Source organism: Botrytis sinoallii, assembly GCF_014898435.1.
Source record: "Botrytis sinoallii strain Bc 23 chromosome Unknown BSIN_005, whole genome shotgun sequence".
NCBI classification, from domain to species: domain Eukaryota; kingdom Fungi; phylum Ascomycota; class Leotiomycetes; order Helotiales; family Sclerotiniaceae; genus Botrytis; species Botrytis sinoallii.
In genome coordinates, this window is record NW_024066032.1 from 165,027 (window position 1) to 188,574 (window position 23,548).

Sequence of the window (23,548 nt, forward strand, 5' to 3'; positions counted from 1 at the left end):
TACGCTGTACAATTCTTATCCAGGAGATCAAAAAGAACATGATTGATATAGTTCTGAAACGAGGCAGGAGCATTGCAAAGGCCGAAAGGCATCACCAGGGATTCGAATAAGCCGAAACGAGTTGTAAAAGCGGTCTTCCATTCGTGACCTTCCGCGATCCGTAGTTTATTGAACGCGGCGATGATATCCAATTTGGTATAAACTTTAGCATAGCATAAGGCATCGAGGGTTTCTTTGATCAGTGGCAGCGGATAACGGTTCTTAATAGTAACATTGTTCAGTCCACGGTAGTCCTGGCAAATTCGAACGCCCCCCCGGGCTTTGCAGCTAGGAGGAGTGGGGCGGCCGATCGGGAGCGGGATTCGCGGATGAATCCTTTATTTAGGTTATCATCGAGCCATTTGCGAACGACTTGGAGCTCGGCTGGGGACATTGGGCGACCTTTGTTGTACGGGGGCTCTTTGCCTGGCATGATCTCGATCTTGTGATCCCAAGAGCGTCGTGGCGGGAGCTCGTTGGCGAGGGAGGGTAAGAACCCAGCGAACAGATCGCGAAGCCAGGGTGGTAGCTTGCTCTGAATCTCTGTTGTAGATGGTACGGGTCGGTCGGTCTTTTCCATGAACTTCTTGATATCGCTTTCCATGATACTGCGACGTAGTTGAATAGGATCGTTTGTTATTATACGGTGTAACTCGCAAGCTCTATCTAATTCATCCCAGGTTACTTTTGTGATATAAGCTTCCTGATCTTTACAGAATTGAACAAAGCTATTAGCTGTGAGGAACTTTATATCGTTCATTTTCTGTCGGATATTTCGTAAGGCGTCAGTCGGTTCCTCAGAGGGCTTCTGTAGCGATAGGGGGTTCAATGGGGGTAAAACGTTTTGGTTTCGTGGCGGTCTTTGTGTATCCTAGAGCCTGCGATGATCCGCGCTGGGGCCGGTTTCAGGATCGGCCGGTTTGGTATCATCTTGGCGCGGGTCTCTGTTTTTTCCGTTGATTCGGTGAGTGTAGCGGCGGTTTTGAGTCGGGTGGCATTGGATCAGCAGGATCTATGTTGTAGAGGTTTCTATCAGTATTCTTCTCCACAGCTGGAGTCGGAGGATCGTATTCCAAAAGTATCGACTGGTCTTGGGGTGAGAAGGAGGGAGTCTGGAGACTTTCGTCGATGACTTCTTCGGCAAAGGCACGATATGGGGTTGAGGTAGATTTCTTCGAAGTAGACTTCAAAATAGACTTCCTAACGGGTGTACGTGGTATTGGATTGAGCGCTGTGTCTGCTGGGGTCGGCACATCGTTACGATCGGGGACGACAGTTTGCAGCAGAGTTAACTGGGCAGCAATATCTGGAGCAGTACGTGGACGTGAACTTAAGAGTCATTGTTGCCCAATTAATGGTAGGGTTATGGCGCTGAAGCCATGGAAGACCGAGGATCATAGGGTCCGCGTCGGAAAGATTGGTAATATAGAATAAGCCAATTTCTTTATGATTGTTAATCCGTAGATCTAACAGTGCATACTGAGATAGGATATCAGAAGTCCTTCCGTCTGCAAGTAACAGGTTGCGGGTAGTAGGGAGGGGGACGTGTAGGGATACCAAGCTTGGATATGAGGGTTCTATCTATAAACCCATATCCCGCGGCTCCACTATCTACTAAGCCAATGAGTGGGATGATCACGTTAGGCGCAAGGAAAATTTCCGTTGAGATTTTAAGAGATTTGCTATTCATTGTTCTAAGATACAAAGGATCCCTAGACATAACCGATCTCTTAATCCACAAAGGCAAACTTTCCACAACGAACCTCGATTCGCGACTATGAATCGAGGGTAGTCTTTTAACATGCTTGGCTGGGGAATTGAATTTCCGCTATCATCCGAATGTACGGAGCCTCAACGAATCCGCCCAGATCTCTGCTGCCAGTGGGGACTGGAGAGGCGTATCGAAATGGTGCCGCGGCAGTCGGGAAACGATTAGCAGGCGGGAATGTATTCTGGTAAGTAGGGCTATAAGCGTTGCGATAGGGTCCGGGGTTGTGATGGTGATCGGTAACGGGAAAACGGTGGACATTCGGAGCGTGTTGGTTCGTAGCAGGGGGACGATCGGGGTATTGTATGGTTCCTGAGTTGGTATTATAATTTTGCATCGTTGCGTCGCTTTTCTTCGCAGTTGAATTTGATATGACCGGGCTTTTGCAATAAAGACAGAGGCCAAGATCTAGACATTGTTCTCTATTGTAACGTAATAAGGGTCGCTGGCCTTGGGCGAGCAGCATCCAGTTGCATAGGATCTCCAGAGGGATCAGGCGTAGGTATTACAGCAGCGATAGCAGGCTTCTTTTCATTGGGTTTTTTCTGATCGCTGAAGTTGGTGCCTTGGTTCTTGCGTTGATTGTCAAGATGAATCTTCTCCTCTAAGTCATCGTAGATGCCTTGCCACCAGACTACCCACGCGTCGATGTCGGCGGCAGAAGGTTTATTGGGGCGGTTAACTGAAGCATCGATTAGTTCTTGTGAGACTTTGAGTTTAAGATCAGCGACTTGTTGTTCGGCAGTCTTCTTGCATTTGATAGCGAGCTGCTTGAATTCGGTAATAAAGTTACCAATGGGTCTTCTTCATTTTACATTTATCGTAATCCATGGAAGCTTTGCGTGAGAGATCTAGAGTCTGGTATTGCTTGTTTAATTCACGCCAGATGCCTGCTACAGTGCGCCATCCAGAGGGCCAAAGGTCGGAATCATGCGCGTTGTCTGTGATTGTATCAAAGTGTATCTGATTGTTCGTATAAGCAGGGCCAGAAAGTAGGCTAGCAAGAAATGTGATTTTCTGAAACTCTGATTCATTTTCGTAATCCGCGGTCAAGCAGCGATTGACTGCGCTACGAAAAGTCGTGTACTGATCTTGGCGCTTTGCGATATCTTGCTCATCACCACTGAACTTTTCGGGGGCGGCGAGATACTTGCGACGAGGTGAAGCTTGCGAATTATTGCGAACAGCAATCTTCAATGTCTCAATTGTGTCTTTCAATTCGACAATCTTTGATTGAGCATCGGTGGCTTGGGCCTGAGCAGCGGCAGCTTGGGCTTGTAATGAGCCTGCGATCGATTCGATCGATTCAAACACGGCTTGAGCGGCAGCGAAGTGTGCAGCGTTTGGATCATTGAATAGGTCTGTAAAGGGAGAGATATCGGCTTCGGCGGAGTTGAGAACGTGGTTCAAGAAAAGGAACTGCGGAGGTAAGCCAGATGCAGGCGCTTCTGGTGCAGGTGCTTGTTCACCCATCTTCGGCACTTTTTGAGGCTCAAAACATCGGCGGCAGGGTGTACAATGGATCAACGGTGGGGTGCGATCGGCGCGATCGGGGGACAAGACGTCGGTGGGCTTTGGAAATAAATAAGGAAATAAAGCTGTGATAGCTTATTTGAAGATGGTACAAACTGTCAAGTACGGGTAAAGACTTATATTGTACCATAAGGGTAGAAGAGCTATGGAAGAGTGAAGCCCTACTTATAGGAAGTAGGGCGCGCTAGTATGCTGTGCCTGAGGCACGAAGGCAACTACAGATCATGTAGTTGGCGCCGTGACAATTTTTTTGTATGAAAAAAGCGTTATATATAATAAATTCTGAAAATTTCAACTTAAAAATCTATAACTATATAAAGAAAAATATTAAAAATAATTCATTTATTTTTTAAGATTTCAAATATAGTAAATTCTTATATAAGAGATTTTTAAATGATTTTTGAATTATTAAATAAATTATAAAAGAAATAAGTTTATAACGTGTTTTATCAGCATGTGGCCCATATCAGCATGTGGCCCCACTTTCACCTCAATTCACACCTTCAAAACCTATATATTCAACCATTATTGAAATCAATTGATTAAAACTATTAAGAATCTAATAATCTAGGATCTATTACATTGTTTTGACAAGTTCTTGAATTGTGACCTGGTTTTCCACACTTACTACAGCACCTATTAGAAAATGCTTCCCCATTAGGATTTCCCTTATTTTGACGCTCGTCGCGTTGAATCTGAATATCAACCTCTTGCTGAGATAATATATCAAGAGCCTCTTGTCCAGTAAGTACTCCTCCTTGGCGTAATTGGGTTTTTTTCGCGCGTCGACGCTTGCTTAATGCCTCATTTGCCTTTCGAAGTGTACGAATCTCAGCATTCAAAAGTGTATTTTCATGAGCTAATCTCTCTGTACCCTTAGCTAGAGCTAATACAGTTTCGAATATAGGTTGTAGGGGAGCTTGATTGATGACGAGTTATTCGAGATTTAACTAGTGTTGATTGAGAAAGAGCTTCAGTTGGATTGTGAGGGGTTTGAGAGATCCATTGGTTTAGATCGAAAAAGGGGGGAGTAGGTGTACGAATTCGAATATCTAGTTTCGAAAGCACAGCTTCAGGATTAAAGGGTATTAAACCTGCTCCTCGAAACCCTGATTTCACATTCTGAATTGTGAATTGATTCTTCGTATGCAGCTTTAAAAAGCTATAAAGAATTCAACCTTCGAAATATGATTGATATGTGCCTTGATAAATCCATTAATTTGACCACCATATGAACGTTTCAGATTGCCAAAACAACCCACATCAAGTGGTTGAGTTAAATGACTTGAATGCGGTGGTAATCCTAAACATACAATATCATTCTCTTTACAATATGCCTGAAAAGGATCTGATACGTGGCTTTCATGCCCATCTAGCACCAACATTCGATATTTGCCCTTTCTTCGATTCTTAGTATGCTTATCGAAGTGTTTCAACCATTCTAAACCTGTCTCATTGTTTGTCCATCCATTAGATGTAGGTTTAATAGCCCAATCCGCAGGAAAACCGGTTTCGGTATACCAATTGGAAAGATGGACCTGTCCCTGAACCACTAGAAATGGGGGTATAGTTTCACCCTCCCCATTACCACATATGATCGCTGTAGCCCATTCTCTATTGCCTGGTTGTATTGCCTTGCTTCTGCCATTTCGTTCAGCACTAGTTACTACCATTCCGGGGCATATTATACCCATCATAAAGCCCGTTTCGTCGAAGTTGTAGAAATCGCAATCGAGAATACCATATTTCGCTCGCATATTCGAAACTAATCGAAACCACTTCTCAACGAGCTCAGGATCTTCGCAGAGAGCCCTTTGAAAGTCATAACACGACTAAAACGCGTCTTTAATTCGATTCGACGCTTTACGAATCGATGCGCCCAGAGCTTCCCAACACACTTTTCACCCCTCGATTCAAGAATATGATTCGCCATATCTTCCACATTTCTTAATTTAGGTGGAAATCCTCTCTCGTCCATATCAATTATATATTCAGAAATGATATTCTCTTCTAGTTCTGAAAGATTGTAAGATTTATGTCGATATTCAGTACGAGGGGATAAACCGTCAATTCTATGCCGTAGTGTTGTACGCGGGACATTGTACATATTAGCGATCTTTCGAATGCTTAGTTTTTTGTCTTTTTGAATAGCTTCGATGGCAAGGAGTATACAAGCTTCTTGATTCTTCGAATTCATCGTGGATTGTTGATAAAACGCGTGTTGAAAGAGAAAGGTGTGAATTGAGGTGAAAGTGGGCCACATGCTGATATGGGCCACATGCTGATAAAACACGTTATAGGAAAACGACTTTTTTGCAGGGATTTTGTCACGAAAAAGGGTAGTGTGCGATAAGCCGGGGCCTCAACTCTTACTTTTTCCATCATTCGCAAATATTATATCCTTTAATCTTTTGTTCCAACGGATGTCGAGATCTTGGGTCAACAGTGCACGAAGTTTAGACCGTCGTAGTCTGTAGAAGTATGGAATCTCTGGAGCGAACATAACATCTCCTGTTGAGCCATTAAGGAATGAAGGGTATCAAGGGGTTTCGTGGGTGTATGTGGATCGACTTGACAAGATTGTAGTTTGAGAAGGGCAGATTCGGGTATCAAGGTCTTCAAGGCATTCATTCCCCATGAAATCCCATGTTCCAGTCCCGTTGACCAGGAATTGATATGGCAGCATTTTTTTCGAATACAATTGTTCGAATTCCTGCCTGACATTGCAATTAGCAGTTGCGCGTTGCTAGATTGTAGGTAGACCAACTTTATGAAGTCCTTGTGCTATGGCAAGGCCTGTACACCCTATGAGATCACATAAAACGGTGAGCAAGTGCTTAATACGCAGGGACCATTCTCAGGGCCAAATTTGTACCTACCTGCTCCAATTATAATTACGGGGTCGGATGGACCAAGCGGAGAATCTTGAAAATTGTCCCCCATAACTTTGTTGAGATGATGATTGATACAAGACGAAATGAAATTGAGATTAAAAACTGGAAGGGTAATAAAAGCTCGGCGATGAGAGTCTCTTATACAATTCAAAGCTATTTTAGAGGAAAACCCACGTCCCTGGAACTAATCTATCTTTGCTAATTGTTTACTTACGTCGGAGCCAAATGAAGCAAGATTATTGCGTTAGTAGTAGATCAATCTGGATCGTGATTGGATTTGATTTGGAAACCCCGATTCATGTTGTCTTTGAAGAGTTGGATCATCGGTGAATGATATCTTTAAGTCGCGGGTATATGGTACATTTTGGTATCGGTGGAAGTCTCTACTTGTATCAAGAAGTATCCCAGCATCCACTTTCGATTGTCAGTGGATAAAACATCTCGGTCATTGTTGATTAAATCATGACGAGCCGAAGTATCCGTGATGGATAATGCAATATTCTTGCATGAGAAACAAGAGGACGAAGGCGACATTAAGAAGAGATGATTATGGTCGCAAAAACCTCGTGGAGTCCAGTACAACATGGTCCAGCTACCTTGGCAGGTTTGGACGGCGAGGAGGTGTACGTGAATAAATCTCTTGCAAAATGATCTGGCCCCCTTGACTAACACACACTACTTGCGGCTCTTCCCGCACTCCTTGGCATCTCTCCTCATGAAAAAACCCGTAGTTACTTTGGATTACTGTCCAAGTAAAAATAGCACTTCACAATACATGCCGCCTCGACGTCTTGCTCAACTAGAACACCATCAGCGGCTGGAAGTATTATACGTAAGCCATAACTCGCTCCTTGGCGCTTCTATCATTTGATTACTCTTTGCTTAAAACCGAGTAACGAATGATTGTAAGAAGTCATTTGTTTTAGATGCAACTGAACCAGATCTTTTGATTATTGAATAAAGATCACTAGAGTTTAGACGCGTCATTGCCTGATTAATTTCTGCACAAGTAAGAAGCGAAAGATGGAGAAGTTACATTCGTTCCGGAGACGAAATTCTCCCAACAGTTGGGTATAAAAGATACATCTGATCTTAAATTCATAATTGTAATTCAACTTACAAGTTTGAATCATCCTATCGCACGATAAAGTTGGAGTAATTTAAAACATAAATCCTTCAACTTCCTTCACATTTTTCACTCCTGAGATACTTTCCGTACACGATTCGTCTCTGTAAATATCCCTTTCGGAGTCTCACCATAATAGATTAGATATCGATATCCCATCGAATTTCGAAAATTTTGAGAATGGCGACAAACGGGCAGAAGGAATACTTTAACAATTATGATTCTACATTGAAGGGATCCTTAATAGAACACAATACCGATACATCGGCTAGCTAAATCACAGATAATAGTTAATAGATTCGGATGCGTGATCATGCTTATCAAGATGAGGAGTATTCGGTACGGAATACTGTTATTTGAAAACCGGACGGATACTGAACTCTATGGATAGGTACCAAAAGATGAATCTTCTAATGATTCAAGAGATTCTGCCTAGCAAATGTATCTGGTAACATTAGATGGTAGAATTTATTTAGCTCTTTTAAACAAGACTCGTTATATATCAGAATAAATATAACAAGCTCTTTATTTCATGAAAATTAGTTCGAGGTCCCTTCCATACCCTTTAGTTTTTTGCTTTGTATCCATCGTCCAAATGTCATAACAATACAGAAATCACCCAATCTAGACTGGCACTGATCCGTGCTAGAAAAGTGTAGAGACTAGCACCGGGGTATGGATAATAAAATTCTGAGCTTCTAAAGGCTAAATGGTCTCACTTAAAACTTTCATCCTGATTTTGTTCAGGGAACTGTGTCTGAATAAAATCCATTCGCATCTGTGATTAACACTGAGCTTTCTTCAATCCAGACCTTGTTCGTCCTACCCACTTGAGTCATCGAGATCGAGAACACAAAAGTCGATAGGACATCGCTCAAAAAGAAACATGTCTTCATTCATATACGAAAACTGTTTGGCTCTCTCGTTGATTGGGACTATTTCTTTTCGAAGACATTTTCATTTCTGCAACATGACATGTGGTGTGTCGAAGTCTTGAAGCATAGCGTATGGGCGGTCTCCGATAACGATACGTTACGTTTCGTGAGACTAGCTTGTGTGAGAAATGGGAGAAGGCGTTGACAGTTCTTTGTGCGACAAGTTCGGCAAAAGCTTCACGACTTGGTAGGTAGATTGAGGGAAGCTACAGGACTGAGGATGTGGTGGAAGTAAGGCATAGATGGGTCATAAAATCCATGACCAAGTCTCGCGCATATTTCCGTGTTAGGGACTGAGATAAAAAAAAATAGGAGGGTTTGAAGGAACTGAGCCGATGGAGCCAGTATAGAATATCTGAAGAAATGGAAGAATGTATGAGTAGATCGCTGATTGTGGTAGGTGATGCACGAGTGCTTCTGTTTTTCTTCTCATCAAAATGGGTCTTCTTAAACTGAATCTTTCTTGATGTGACATGACTAGTCCTGTGATGTTGCTCATCTGTTCCTGGCCGGAATGAGAAAGGCACCGAAGGACAAGAATATCCACGCCCATCCAGACGTATAAGTTCTGACTCTCTTGTACAGATTTGATATTAATGATAATGGTACCGATATATATAGTCATAAACCATGAGCTATACTGCATCCACCGCTTCTATACTACCACTGTTTCCATACCACAGCCATAATCTTTGAACTTAGGCTCAAAATGAGGTGAAGCGCTACGATTCTGTACCTCTTAAGAATCCTACGAATCTTTTGATCCTTAAACTTTCAAATTCAACGATGAATTGCGGTTCATCTCTTTATGAGGCGTATCACTTGATATACAAGTGAAGATAGGATGTACCCAAGGCGTCGCGGTATTTCCTCTTTTTGCCATATCTAGAGTGTTTGTATTTGCCTCAAAAGAATGCAAAAATGAAATACTACTACTTTATCAGAAATAGAACAATCTCTTCATATGTCTTCCAAATTTGTAGATTTTACGGGCTTAAGTCAATGAGACCATACATAGATCGACCAGGGACTCACCGCAATTTTCATTATGGCACTTGCGAAATGAGTGATTGGTGGTCATTAATCCTTCCCATTCCTGCAACCTTACACAGATCATATCGACGCAAACCAAATGTCATTGGAAAGGGTAATATACGGGCCGCATAGACTTCGCAAGCAGGATGGAAAACTGAATAGGCATTTTGCGAAGGAAATGAGACGTGCAACAAAACTTCTAACATAAAATATATTGGTGAGAGTGAATTTTCATGACTTTCAGTGCATATGATGTGCAGAGTTGGATGGATGCTGTGTCAGGTTATTTTGTGCGATAGGTATGTTCACCCGCACGAGATCGGAAGATCAATTTGTCTTGGAGCAACATGATTTAGTTGTATATGCAATAGACACTCAGCCCAAGTCATATTTCTGGATAAGAATCTACATCCATAATGTTCTTTGAGAACACGATTGGATGTGGTGATGGTGAGATTTGATCACCTTGCAAGTGACAATTACTTTCAGTTCGAGAGGTGTGCTTTTAGCGCTGTTTGGCTACAATCACTCGCTTCTATTCTGTTGTATGATGCTAATCAAAGCATAGAATTGAAAATTAAATAATTCCACCCATTTGATTGAAATATCAACCAAGAGGGATTCTCCTTTGGAACAACATCGCTCGACTTTCAGCTTCAGTTTAGATGTGTAGTCGGGCTGATGGACATCGATTATTGCCATTACATTGGTCTTCTGAGCTCGGCAACGCTTTGAAGGAGCGGCCGGGATATTAGAGCCGACAAAGACGACATGGGAACTTTTGGAAAAGACCGAATCACAACGACAGTTGACGTAAGCTTATTCGATCTCTTCATGAATCGTGAGAAAAGGGTGATTTTGGGGAGGACTTATGATGAACCCCAATAGGATATACTAGCTCACGAAGATCTTCAAAACTTTTCGGAGGCTTCTATGTAACATAACCTCTCAATTGTGAGCGTTCGGTTGAGGCTACGGAAAACAGCTCAGCGAACGGGAAGTCGCCGATTTTTTCTTCTCACTAGATACACGGTTTATTGACTGCTGCGAAAGCTGCACTGAGTGCATCACCGGCATGGAACGGGTTCCTGCGCCCGGCGATCAGCTCAATTATGCGGATGTTTTTGGAAGAGTACATCATCTAGTCCATGTATCTCTCTTACAAACACCCGAGATTGTCTAGCTTCCGCTGTGTAACAGCCACCGCCGCCTTCACGAAAATCAGACACTGATTTGAGAAGAACCCGAGTCACAAATCGCCCTCGAATTCAAAATCATTTGAGTATTGAAAAGAGTCGATCAATGATAAATCAAATTTGGCAACAAAGAAAAATGACAAAAGTAGCATTTCATGCCGAGGAGCTGGCCAGCCAATTTTTGTGTCATAAAGTTGCTGTAGGACTGGAATCTGAAGTATTATTACCGACTGCCACTGTGGGACGATTTTGAACTTAGCGCAATGAAAGGTCTCCAGTGAGCTCTTTGCATAACTAGCCTGTAATTTTATTGGATTGTTAAATAAACTTCCGAGTCATTAACACGGGAAAAGTCAATTTAAACGAACCAGTGGCATATTCGCCATCATCTCCGACCAAGTTTCGTTGGTCTATTTATAATATCAGGGTTTGACAGCACAAATTATTCCATGTACGAGTATTATTCATGAATAGATATGAATAGAGAATAGATGGATACGCCGTTGTGGCACAGACTCTCTAACGGAGGTTTCCCCGGAATGCTTGCTTCGGCACTACAGCACATCTGTTCACATCAACCCTCTTTCGTGCTACTAGTTACATCGCGGAGACTGCATATTCCTATCAAAGATACGTCAACAGGTATGGAGAGTTCGCCATTGAAAAATTGTAGGTACGCGGGCTTCTCCTTTGAAACCATTCAAATCGAATTCTACTCCGAAGTGTCTTTCCCGGGGTATCATCAGCGTTGTGTTTAGCAATGGTCAGCTACCGATATGATTACAAGGTTTGAGATCTCCACCAAAAGAAATGTTGTGGCAAGTCCACTCAACCATAACGTGCGTCCTGCGGAGAGTGCGTAGGGAAAAGATGCGGATATGCAAAATGCTCTGATCTATACACAACCCTCCTTCTTTTCCCTTGTGCTCTTGTTTCTTTTGCTGCTTTGCTATTTTGCTTTCTTTTGATGCCTCTGTCTTTTCACGGACTGGTATGGCTTTAACACATACTATTGTTGTGCTCTGCGTTTGTTTCTAACGTTATTCTCGTCGTTCTTACTGCAATCCACACAATTTGACGCTCACTATATCGAGCGATAATGCCTTCTTTTGCTGATCAGCCAGAAGAGGTGAAAATCAGAGAACGAAAAAGAGTAAGGAATCTCTTGAGGTAAGAGTACTCAGAGTTGTATAGAGGCGGGCTAATTTTTAATTTTTGTCAGGTATTATACCCCGGAGAAATGGAAGCTCACCAGAGAAAGTGAAGACTATGATATCGAAACAAACGGGAGAGGAATACCTGAAACCACATGTGAAGCGGCAGAACAACCGGATATAGCAGAAGACCCGAAAGAAAACGAAACAGGGGGACCGGATTCTTCAAAACGACTTCGTCATGATCCTACATTGACAGCATTTGCGCAGCTCGGCGCATATCGATTAAATACTGAAAGATCTTTTATTTCTCTTATGGATTCACATAATCAATACATCATTGCAGAAGCAACAAGGAGTGTCTCTTTACATGAAAGAGACGTTACGAAACCTGGCGATGAGATCTTCCTTGGGGCCCGCATTCTGGATATGCATTGGGGAATATGTCCAAACACTATTCAAATATTCACGGCCAAAGACGATACTGGAAATTTGAAAACAAACCTTGTTACAGCAAATCAGACTCAGTACGTAATGAATGATCTCTCTGCTATCGAAAAATACAAAAATCGCCCCTACATCGCGGGATGGCCGCATATGAGATATTATGCCGAGGTTCCTATATATAGTGAGTTGTTCGATCAATTTATTCGTTGAACATAGCTTTCTTGGACATTCGGTCATCCTCAGACTCATCCTCGAGCCTCTCATTTCTATCAACCAGCCATGAAAAGTCTGCACAGCTGGACTAAAATTGCCATATATTTGGGTTTCATTTTCTGATCACAAACATTCCTGTCGGATTGTCATTTTCTGTATCTCAAGGCTGTGGAATAATTCACAAAACTGGCATTTGTTCTGACTACGACTTTAATAGGTCCGGAAAATATTGTAATAGGAACATTTTGTGTAGTAGACAACAAACCACGAATGGAGGGACTAGACGAGGAGGGATTTATCATATTAAATGAGATTGCAAAAGCAATTATGAGTCACCTTGTTCTCATCGAAAAACAAGACCATCTAGAAAGGGGAGAGAAGATGGTTAAAGGCTTGGGGTATTTTGTCGCTGGTAAATCCAACTTGGGCGAAGGATTAAAGGATACATCACAAAATGGAATGGATCCTCAGAATGCGTCTCAATCTCATCCAATCGACACATCTGGCTCATCATCAATAACAACAGAAAAAATGGAGATTCGCCAAACACAAGTGAATTCCGTTAGCCCACCAGATCAAATCAGCAAGTTATCTTCTCTTTCGTCTGGGTTTGAAAAGGCTAGAATGGTCGGGAAAAATAGGCCCAGTATAAGTAGAACCTCTTCGACGGAATCCGCTCGACAAGAAACCTTTGCGATCACGCGACTCAAAAAGGTATTCTCCCGAGCGAGTCAACTTATTCTTGAGGCCATGAGTCTTGATGGAGTTGTATTTGTTGATGCATGCTTCAGAGATTCGGCAAGCAAACTTGCATCCAAGAATAAAATTGTTTCCAGTGCAACCCATGATAAGTCTCAAGGTTGGACTCAAAATAAAGACGTGATCAAAGTGCCAGCTTCTTTGGATGAGATAAAACTTAAAGGTAGGCGAGTAGGGAAGGTTTTGACAAGTGATTTGCTTGGATGCAAAATCAGACATGATCAGAATTCCTCTCATTTGGATGAGCCTACAAACATCACCCTCACACAGGCGACTGTTAAGGGCTTAATGACATGTTATAGCCAAGGTCGAATGTTTGTTTTGCATGAAGATGGATCTTTAAATCTTGATTTAGAACCAGAGTCATTCGAAATTTGCGAGAATGGGAATGTCGAACCTGATAGAAAATTGGTCGCAGCTTGGGTCGCAGAGCTGATAAAAATTTGTCCCGGTGCACGCACAATTGTGTTTTTTCCTCTGAGAGACCAACAGCGAGAGTGAGTATTTATATGTGCGGCTATAAATTCTACCATTCATAAGAGGCAAGAATTCTGGCCTGTAATATCTCCCAATACTGTTTTCTCAACATCACCCTGTCAGTAAATATTCATTTCTAATCATGTGCATAGTCAGTGGTTCGCGGGAAGCTTTGCATGGACAACAAGAGAGCTCAGAATCATGACCGCTGAAGATCTCACCTATCTTACAGCTTTTGGGAACTGTATTATGGCGGAAAAGTCCCGTCTAGACTCCGAACTTGCAGATCGTGCCAAATCCGACTTCATCTCTGTGGTATCTCATGAACTACGCTCGCCGCTTCATGGGTTCGTATTCAACCATCTCTCTGATATGAATTACCAAGCTGATCTCCCCATCTAGTGTATTAGCCAGTGCAGAAGCACTTCGAGATACTTCGACTGGCGATGAACAAGATGATATGATTCGTTCTATCACCATTTGTGGTGAAGTTTTATTGGATACCATGGATCACATGTAAGAAAAGGTTTAGTGTATCGAATAAAACACTGCTAACTCTATAAACAGTCTGGATTACGCAAAGATTACAAACAAAGGAGACACTAAGGATATGAAGGACCTCCCAGTACAATCGAACGGGCTAAATGCCGACTTTGATCTCAGTAATCTCATTGAAACTGTCATCGAAGGAGTCTCGGCGGCACAAAGTTTCCGACAGTTAACTTTCGCGGGTCCACCTGCCGTTGATACCACTCACCTAGATGCGATCTCAGATGAAAATCACATGTCAGATAATGTTGTAATTGTTCTTGAAATCGATTGGCAAAGCTCGTGGACCTTTAACTCTCAGATAAGTAGTTGGAGGCGCATTTTGATCAATCTTTTCCAAAATGCACTCAAATACACCGAGTTTGGGTATGTTCAAGTTCGTCTGACAGCATATGAAACCGCGGATGGTCAAGTTGCGAGATTATCTGTTGTTGATTCAGGGAAAGGTATATCCAATAATTATTTGAAGTACGAGTTATGGACACCTTTTGTACAAGAAGATCCTATGAGCATTGGTACAGGATTGGGACTCTGCATCGTTGGCAAATTGGTCGATGAGCTCGACGGGACAATTGATATATCAAGTACAGTTGGTGCGGGCACAGTTGTCCAAGTGGAAATTCCAGTCAAACATTCGGCGGCATTTGATGAGGATGAAGAGACAGACAGCAACAGACTGATACGAGAGACAAGAGATCGTTGCCGAGGATTATCGATGTGTCTTCTCGGTCTTGATAACTATCCTGATCCGTGCGAGATACCTACAGATGTGCGGTCTGCACAGGATAGAAGAATGACTGCGATTAAGTCCGCGTTGGCAAATTATGCCGGTGATTGGTTTGGTATGGTTATTCGGAAATCTTGTTCTAGTGCTTCTGCTAGCGGTTTCATTTATGTTTGTTTGAAATCAAATCTTTATCGGACGGACGGAACTCGACGGAAACCTTTGATTGTATTTGAGGATACAACGAGAATATTGGATAAGGAAGAAGGTGAATTTTATCTGACACAACCGTAAGTAATAAATCTTTCCCGTTGAAGTTTTGAGAAATCTCTTCTATCCACATTTACCATTATTAATTACTAAATCATGATTGTTTCTGACTTGTCATTAGGTTTGGTCCCTACAAATTGGCGAGGATTTTGGGACAATGCATCGACTATCTTCAATCCAAAGACCCTAAACCAAATGATAATGATCCATCCAGTACATCACCCAGATTACCATCTAGCACAGGTTCCACCCCGATGCTCACGCCATCTAGTAATGACTATCCCAGCGTTAGGAATACCGAAGTAGATTCCAAATATGTCGAAAAGGAAGAAAGACCCAAATTGGTCTTCTGTCACCACTCCAGCGAATCTATAGAATCGGTGAGACCCAAATTCGAAGTACGTAAGCATTCAAATGAATCAACGGACTCGGCAGTCGACATGAGATCAAGTGAAGAGCCTGTCGTGACTTATCACTCCTTTCCCTTTCCAGAGGGATTGCCACATTGGTCCAAGATAGAGAATGGAGTACCTCAATTGATTGATATACAGGGGAAATTGGACGGAAAGGAAATGGAGGAACCTGTCGCAATTAGTGCGCCTGATTTATACAACGCAGGCGCAGCTTTAGAAGGACATACAAGTTCAGAAAAACAGTTTTCTGTTCCCGAAAGACCGTTTATGCTTGAAGAGTCTGTGGGCTTGAATTTCTCAAATCTGGAGAACCTGGCCATTATAGAAAATGCTTCTGTTACTCCAGAAAAATCCCAGATTCTTGGAAAACCGTCAGCCATTGAGAGACCTTCGATAGTAGCCACTGATAAACTTGGGATCGTTGAGAAGGGTAAAATTGCCTCGAAAGCAGCATCTATTGAAAAGCCAACAGCAACCTCGGAATCACTCATCCTCTCGAAAGCAGCAGTTATCGAGATCGCCAAGCCAGAGCTAGAACTGGTATCGACATCTGAATCTTCTACTGCACCAACTGTCAAAGATTCCGCACGTGCAGTCGTCCTTCTTGTTGAAGACAATATCATCAATTTGAAAGTAAGCCTCCTTACCCTTCCTTCCATCCCGTAGCACTTAATTCCCAACATTCTAACGCTGCACCAGGTACTTGTCCACAGCATGAAAAAATTGCAAGAGGTGTACGACACTGCATCCAACGGTCTCGAAGCATTCGAGAAATACAAAAAAGCACCTGGATCACTCAAATTGATTTTCATGGGTAATCTCCCTTCTCCCAACCCATACCCATCTCGTGTTCCCTTCTGACGTCAAGCCCGCCCCCCACTAACCCCTCTCAGATATATCATGCCCATAATGGACGGACTCACTTCCGCGCGTTACATTCGCGACTACGAAAGCCTCCACAATCTTCCCCGTGTTCGTATCGTCGCTTTAACCTGTTTTGGTACTGAAGAACATCGTCGAGACGCTGCCATGAGCGGTATTGATATCTTTCTGACTAAGCCAATTAATATGAAGAGTTTGAAGCCGGTTGTCGATTTGGATCCAGAGAATGTGGAGGAGGGAGTGATGGCGGAGAAATTTTAAGTGCTACCTTTTCTAATAATCTTCGTTGAATGCAAAAGATCGTAGTGGGTGGGGAAGGAATGGACTGGATTGGACATATTTGGATGTTCGGAGTTTTGTATTTTCTTATTGGCTGTGCTCGGAAGGATCAGGCTCCGTCATCTATTCATCTTCGGATGTACTTTTTATGTATAATCGACGTAGCGTTCTTACCTTGAAAATTGAAACGTGTTTTACCACCAAGAGAGCCAACATGGATTTTGTATAAATTGTCCTCTGGTTCATTGTGCTTATTGGCACATCTTTTCTATGCCACTCAAACCCGAATATGAAGCAACAACCCAGGTGAATCAAAAATACAAAATGAGTCATTATTCCTCATCTATCTAAGCTTAAAGTAAACTATTAACCAATCCCAACATGCAAGCAGAAACGAATGGTATCATTTATTTCATCCATCCATCTTCATCTTTCATGTATCATAGCACTGCTCTTCGTACAAAATTACAAGGTCGTTTGTTACCGTTCTTCATTTTCTCTTTCACCTTAGCCAATCCACTTCTCATGCATACACTTATAATACACCTTCACGACCCTCATCCCTCAGTCCTCAGCCTTGACTCCCACTACTTCCCCCGGCCTTATCCCCCATAACATCAATATACCCTCTCCCCTTCTTACCCTTTCTAACCGTTCCCTTCCTTGAACCCGCGGTAGGCGGCCCCAACAAATCATCAATACTGGATGCAGTGCTCATTCCCGTACTTGGTCTAGTGGGTGGTGCACTTCCAGTACTCATCAATCCACTCAAATTTCCACCCATTGCACTCCCGTTACTCTGCGTCCTAGCCATTGCTGGGACCATAGGAGGCTTCACCAGCCCACCATCAGCCAAACTTCCAATATCGCTAGAACCACTAGAAGCTCTTTGAGGCGGTGCGCTTGCTGAGCTAATGGATCGTGGAGGCATGTTTAAATGACCTGCCGCAATGGGCATCACGCTACCGCTAGCTGATCTTGGTGGACCTGTAGCTCTTGGTGGAGGTGGAGTTGCTGATGGAGTAGGGGTGTTTTCTGCCCCTGCTTTTTTATTGATCCATCTCTTAAGATCTGGATCATAGACAAAGCTACTTTCTTCGCCAAGTTTGGCTCTAATAGCTTTCTTTTCTTGTACGGCATCGGACGAAGCGGTGTCTTTTTTACCACCTCCGAACCAACCAAGACCCCAGCCTTTCTTTTGTGGAGCGGGCTTTTTATCCTTTGCAGCTAAAGAGTTGTTAGTATCGTTCTGAGGCATTGAATCCAAGGTGTACTTACCATCAGCTTCAGCGGCTTTGCGGAAAGCCTCATCTGCTTCTCTATCTTTCTCCGCTTTAGTCTTTTCTCGACTTGTATCTACAGGCGCCTTCAATGCAGGAATATCATCATCGTCATCATCCATGAAGCTCTTCTTTGGCTTTGTGCTGATCGGCGAATCGGATTGCTCCATTGAATTAGGCTCATATGATGGAGGCTCGTATCCTGTGCTTAATGAGGGTGGTTCATAAGAGCTTCCAGTCGGTGGCTCATATCCAGTCGAGGATGGAGGTTCATATCCATTGCTAGATGGGTCACCACCTCCCATATGTGGTTGATACGAAGGTTGTCCATCAAAACTCATGGGTTGTGGTGAATCGAAATTGGTTGATGGAGTTTCCATTGCAGAAGGAATAGCTTGTGGAGTATAAGGAGAATCACCACCAGTATATGGATTATAACCACTAGAATGAGGTGTGAAGCTAGAGGGTTGATTGTATTGCTGAGAAGCTGGACGATATTCTAAAGACATTTGTCTTTGTGGTTCATATATGTTTCGACGGAATTCACCCGATGTTCTACCACCCTCAAATGAAGTTCTAGGCTGCGAACCATGTGAGGAACTTGGTGGCTCATATGATCCTTGTGGAGTATAAGTAGAACTTGCACCTGGGGCGTATCTCGAAGATGCCTTGGTTTGTGGTGGTTGAGTTGCTGACATGATTCCATTGATACCCAAACCCCCACTTCCATTATATGAGCTACCATAAATATCGGCAACTGACGGCGATCTGCTTATAGTTGGAGTACCACCAGCAATGCGTGCAAATGGACCAATATCAGCCTGACTTCCAGCATTCGACATAGTATCGGTAGTATCCTGTTCGTCACCAGCAACGAATTTATTGAATGTTGCCCATACAGAACCAGAGACTTTGTCAATGCTAGGTTTTGAGATCCAAGACCCGTTTTCATCCTTGGGTGACGATTTTAATCTGTTACTAAGATCATCAAGAGATGAAACTAATTGGCCATGATGATATGGTGATCTTCTTGTTTGAGAAGTGATTGTCGAAGCAATACTCTCACAATATTCTAAAGCTTTTTGTCGATGTCCATACTCTGCTAAAACTGCAGCATGATGCAATTTGTAAACTGCCAAATGAGGGCTGGATGTGACGATGCTAGAAGTATTTGAGAGCGATAAACCATACTCGTAAACTTCACTGAGAAGAACTGGTTCCAATTCCCTATCGAAGTCAAATGGTTGCCTCAAATGATCAGAACCAATGAGTACCACATTTGTACTTGGATCATCAATTCCTCCAAATACAGATGAAGTCCTGGCAAACAGGTAACAAATGTGTGCAGCTTCAGCTCTGCCATAACCGGAAAGAAGTTTTCCCAAGGCAGTTAAAGCTTTACTGTCATCTGTACTTCGGTTACTTAGAACAAGACCAAGTGTCTCACGCCATCTATCAAGACCTTCAAGTGCATCCTTTGAAGAAGTCATTGATGTAGATGTGCTGACCATTTGGAAACCGGCACGGGCAGATGGTGGAACGAGCTCGTCGATACTTTCTTCAAAGTTGCCAGCAAAAATCTCATACAAGGCAGCAAGAGGCTCAGTATTATCACCGACGTTCTTCACCTCTTTTTGTACGAATTCTTGGGCAACTTGTTTGTAAAGTTCCTTTGACACAGTGTTTGAAATCAGCATTGCATGTGCCCAGAGTCGTTTATCAACAGCTTCCCAAACAGCTTTCTCTCTATCTCCTCTCAATAGATGCTTTCTCATGCGATCTACAGCAGCAGGGTCGACGGGATCAGCCGTTGTTGGATTGGTGGATGACGATGAGATACCGGAAAGATCTGCTCCGGTTGCATACAATGGCGATTCTTGACCAACCTCATTTTCGATACCTGGGGAGAGGATAGCTCTAACAGCTTTTTCAACAACAGGATTCCCTTCCAGAATACCGTCATTCTCGATGAATATTTGTAAAATTTTCCAGAGAAGTAAACGTTCTTCAGTACGTTTGTCATCATGAGACAAAACTTGGAGAGATCTTAGGTAGGATGCACTTTGTTCCAATATCTCTATACCAGATGCCAACCAAGATAGAACTTCCTTCTTCTTTGCCTTCCCCTTCAATGGGCCAGGGAAGCTTGTCAACCTGTTTTCTAATGGATCAAGGTCTTTAACATTTCGGACTTTAACTTCTCCAGGACTTCTAACAACCATGGGTGTTGTTGAAGTTATACCGTATCGAGGTACATCTACGGGGAAAGATGTAATCATGGTACCTCCGACGCCCCAAGTAAAAACAGGACAGCCTTTCCATCGTTGCAAAGAATCATGTTCACGGCCATCTATGGGGGCGACATAGTTAACCAAGGATGGTGCTCTGAGGCGCCCAGGGGCGTGAAATGTTGGTTGAGTAGGGGTGAATGCAGATGCGTTCCTAGGGGATAGAGCCTCAATAGAAGCTGGCCTTTGATATGGTTCAGGAATACTCATTTCAAGTCGAGATCCACCAAAAGCTCTACCAGGAGATTGTGTTTGGGATCTTGGCGGTGGGACGAAGCCATGAGCTGGAGGTGGGCTCAAGGTATTAGAAGAATGCTGTGGCGTGTATTGCGATGGCGATGATCTTTTCGGAGGTGATCTAGCCATACGAGCAGCAATGCTTGAATTGGGCGGTGGCGTTTGAGAAACCGAACTCATTCCTTGTGCAGGTGAAGCAAAAAACTTTGGCTGTTCACTATATATTGGAGTGTGCGGTACGCCGGCATCATTTTCATCGAGCTCTCTAGTGGGTGGAAGTGGATGTGCCCTCAAAATAGGCTCATATCCTGATGAGCTACGACGATCATAATTCGGGATCTCGCCACCGGGACCATGCCCGCGCGCATCTTGGCTCCTCTCAAAGTGAGCCAATGGACTCGAAGTTCGAGGTAAATGTGGTAATATCGCTTGCGGCGGTGATTGAAGATTTGCTGACGGTGACGGCGCATATTGTGACCGTGTTTGAGGCGGGGCAGGAGAATATCTAGACTGTATGGCTGGTACTGGAGCGCTTGTTGAATGTTGTAAAGGTGGTGGTGCTGGAGAATATCGTGATGTTACAGAAGGTACAGAGGTTTGTAATTGTTGACCTGCCGATGCAATAGAAGCGTAAGGACTTACACGCTCAGGGGCTGTCAAGCCACCTTGAACCATTGGAGGTGATTGCATGGGTGGCTGAAGAGATGGTGGTTGTCGCATGGTCGCTTCTTGATGAATTGGAGTCGAATGAGGAGGGTGAACAGAAGCGGGTGCGTAGTTTTGTGAATGCCCAGCATTGATTGACGGAGTATATTGAGAAGGTGCAGGTGTAGTCTGGTGTCGAGGAGCAGCCTTGGGTCTGGAAAGAATAGGAAGATCCTCGAAGAAACCACTATCTGCACCAGACTTCGGTTTTTGCGTACTGGGCCCAGTGGGAGGAGTATTCATCGCAGATTGCTGTTGTTGCTGAAGGGGATACGCACTTGGTGGTGGATTGTTCAGACTGGCAGCCCTGGGAGGAGCTGGAGGAGCTGATGCGTTATATCCACGATTCATTTGATTTGTGCTTACTCGTTTACGAGGTTTTACAACTTCCATTGGCAAATCATAAGGAGATGCGTAACCCCCTTTAGCTTTGTCGGCAAAACTTTGAGCTTTAGGTAATTCAGGACGTTGTTGTACTGGATAACTCCCCATAGCAACAGCAGGGTTGAATGGCAAGGAAGTTTCTGGAGTAGTATTCGATCTCGAAAGGTCGGTCAAGAATGGTGCAGCCGGTGCAAAAGCCTTGTTAGATTGCGGCTGGGCTACCGGAACTGCCTCTGCTGGTCTATAGCGACTACTAGTAGCTTGTGGTTTCGTTTCATTAACATCGAACCCAGTCACGTGACCATTCAAGCCACCGACATCTGCGCTTTCTTCAACATCATCCAAAAATCCTTCATCATCACTCCCAAAAAAAGCGGCTGGATCAACAGCCTTGTCGTTAGCATCATCATCATCATCTGGTAAGAGATCGTCATCGTCATCAAGAAATTCATCGTCTAAGGCGGCCTGCCACTTTGCAGCCAAATCTTCACTACTAGTCTCACCAGCCTCTCCGCCTAAATTCGCCGGGAATTCGGAATCAGGCCCGTCGAATGCATCTTGAAGGGCATTTTTTGGGATATTTTCAATTTCCATGGCTGGATCCGGGACAACAACTTCTGCTTCGGAAAGTTCTGGTGTTGCCTCTAGCGTTTGATCGTCTTGTTGAAAATGTAATGAATCCATAACTTGCATAGTTGATTTTCTTTCAAGTGATGGTTGACCTATATCTAAGTGTTGAGGAGCTGATATATCGCTTTTGTCAAAAAAGCCGTTTTCTTCTGCCGTATCTTGAGTATTTGTAAACATGAAGTGATCTGTACCAGTGCCAGGAGTTTGCGCTTCATCAGAAGGCTGTACAAGCGGGATTCCTTCTTCAAATCGTGCGCGAGATTCCTCATCCTCTTCTTGTTCAACATCTCCCCCGTAAGATTGACCATAATCTGGTGAATGGTCCAATGCAGATTGTGTTTCTTGGGAATTGTGTACGTCATTGAAAGCATCACCGGAGCTTTGTTGTGTAAAAAAGTCCCCTTCAGCATCATGCGCCTCATCGAAAAACGCGTTATGTGGTGACTGTTCCACCTCATTCATGATATCCTCGACTTGAGAATGCGGTATCGAGTGTAAAGTTTCTTGTTCGTGAGAAGGAGGGACGATAGGAAAGGAGTTCGTTCGATCGGATTTAGGCATCATTTTGAAAGGATCTGTGTTTGTACGCGATAAATTCCATTCGGGATCTACTTCATCATCCTCACCCCAATTTACTTCATGCGATGTCCTTGCGAATGAATTCGTACTAACGTGTTTACTATCATTCGAAGGACCGGTGGTTGGAAAATCCGCTTTGACTTCTTGGGCGCCATTTGTTTCCAGTACTTCTTCGTGAGATGGACTCTCATCCATTTCTACACCTCCAGGACTTCTCAAAGACGATGTGAGCGCACTTCGCAGATCTGTTAATTCGGAATGCTCCGTATATCCTCTCGTAGCATCCGCCTCCACGTCCGGTTCCTTCCACGCATCTAAAGTCTCGTCCAATGTTGTGTCATTTCCAACCGTTGGTTCTTCTCCATTCACTGGATGATCCGAAGGCTTGAGTTCAGCAGCGGGCGGGTTCGCATCTGCAATTGGTTGTGAAAGAGTCTCCGAAGGAATTATATCTGCTGCAGCATTCGGCATAAAGGCAGGATGCCATGATTGATTCCCTGGTTCCGAGGACATCGCGATTCTCTTAGTATCCTGGAAAAAAAAAGAAATGAATAATACTGTACCAAACAAAACAGATTAGTAAGTATATAGAGTCTCCTGGGCAGTGACATGTATCATGACTCAAAGACTGAGCTGTATGAACAGAAATGCTTCTAGATATCAAAGTCAACAATCGATCAATTAGTACTCACTTATACAATGGATCTTGGGATCTCTTTCCGCTAAAAAACAAACCAGATTAAAAGGATGAT

General features: G+C 43.4%; 2 protein-coding genes across 2 annotated transcripts; one reads left to right on the plus strand and one right to left on the minus strand.

Annotated features, from left to right (window-relative positions):
- Positions 1–11,053: 11,053 nt before the first annotated feature.
- Positions 11,054–16,675, plus strand: EAF02_003311 (uncharacterized protein; the record flags this gene model as incomplete). The annotated part of the gene is made up of 9 exons (XM_038899359.1): positions 11,054–11,696; positions 11,749–12,308; positions 12,558–13,596; positions 13,729–13,923; positions 13,979–14,092; positions 14,144–15,139; positions 15,241–16,165; positions 16,232–16,346; positions 16,401–16,675. The coding sequence occupies exons 1-9, from the start codon at positions 11,626–11,628 to the stop codon at positions 16,673–16,675; spliced, it is 4,290 nt and encodes a 1,429-aa protein (XP_038760286.1). The 5' UTR covers positions 11,054–11,625.
- Positions 16,676–17,264: 589 nt separating this feature from the next.
- EAF02_003312 (uncharacterized protein) lies at positions 17,265–23,309 on the minus strand (the record flags this gene model as incomplete). The annotated part of the gene is made up of 2 exons (XM_038899360.1): positions 17,265–17,920; positions 17,972–23,309. 2 exons carry the CDS (start codon positions 23,307–23,309, stop codon positions 17,265–17,267), a joined length of 5,994 nt encoding a protein of 1,997 aa, XP_038760287.1.
- Positions 23,310–23,548: the final 239 nt, after the last annotated feature.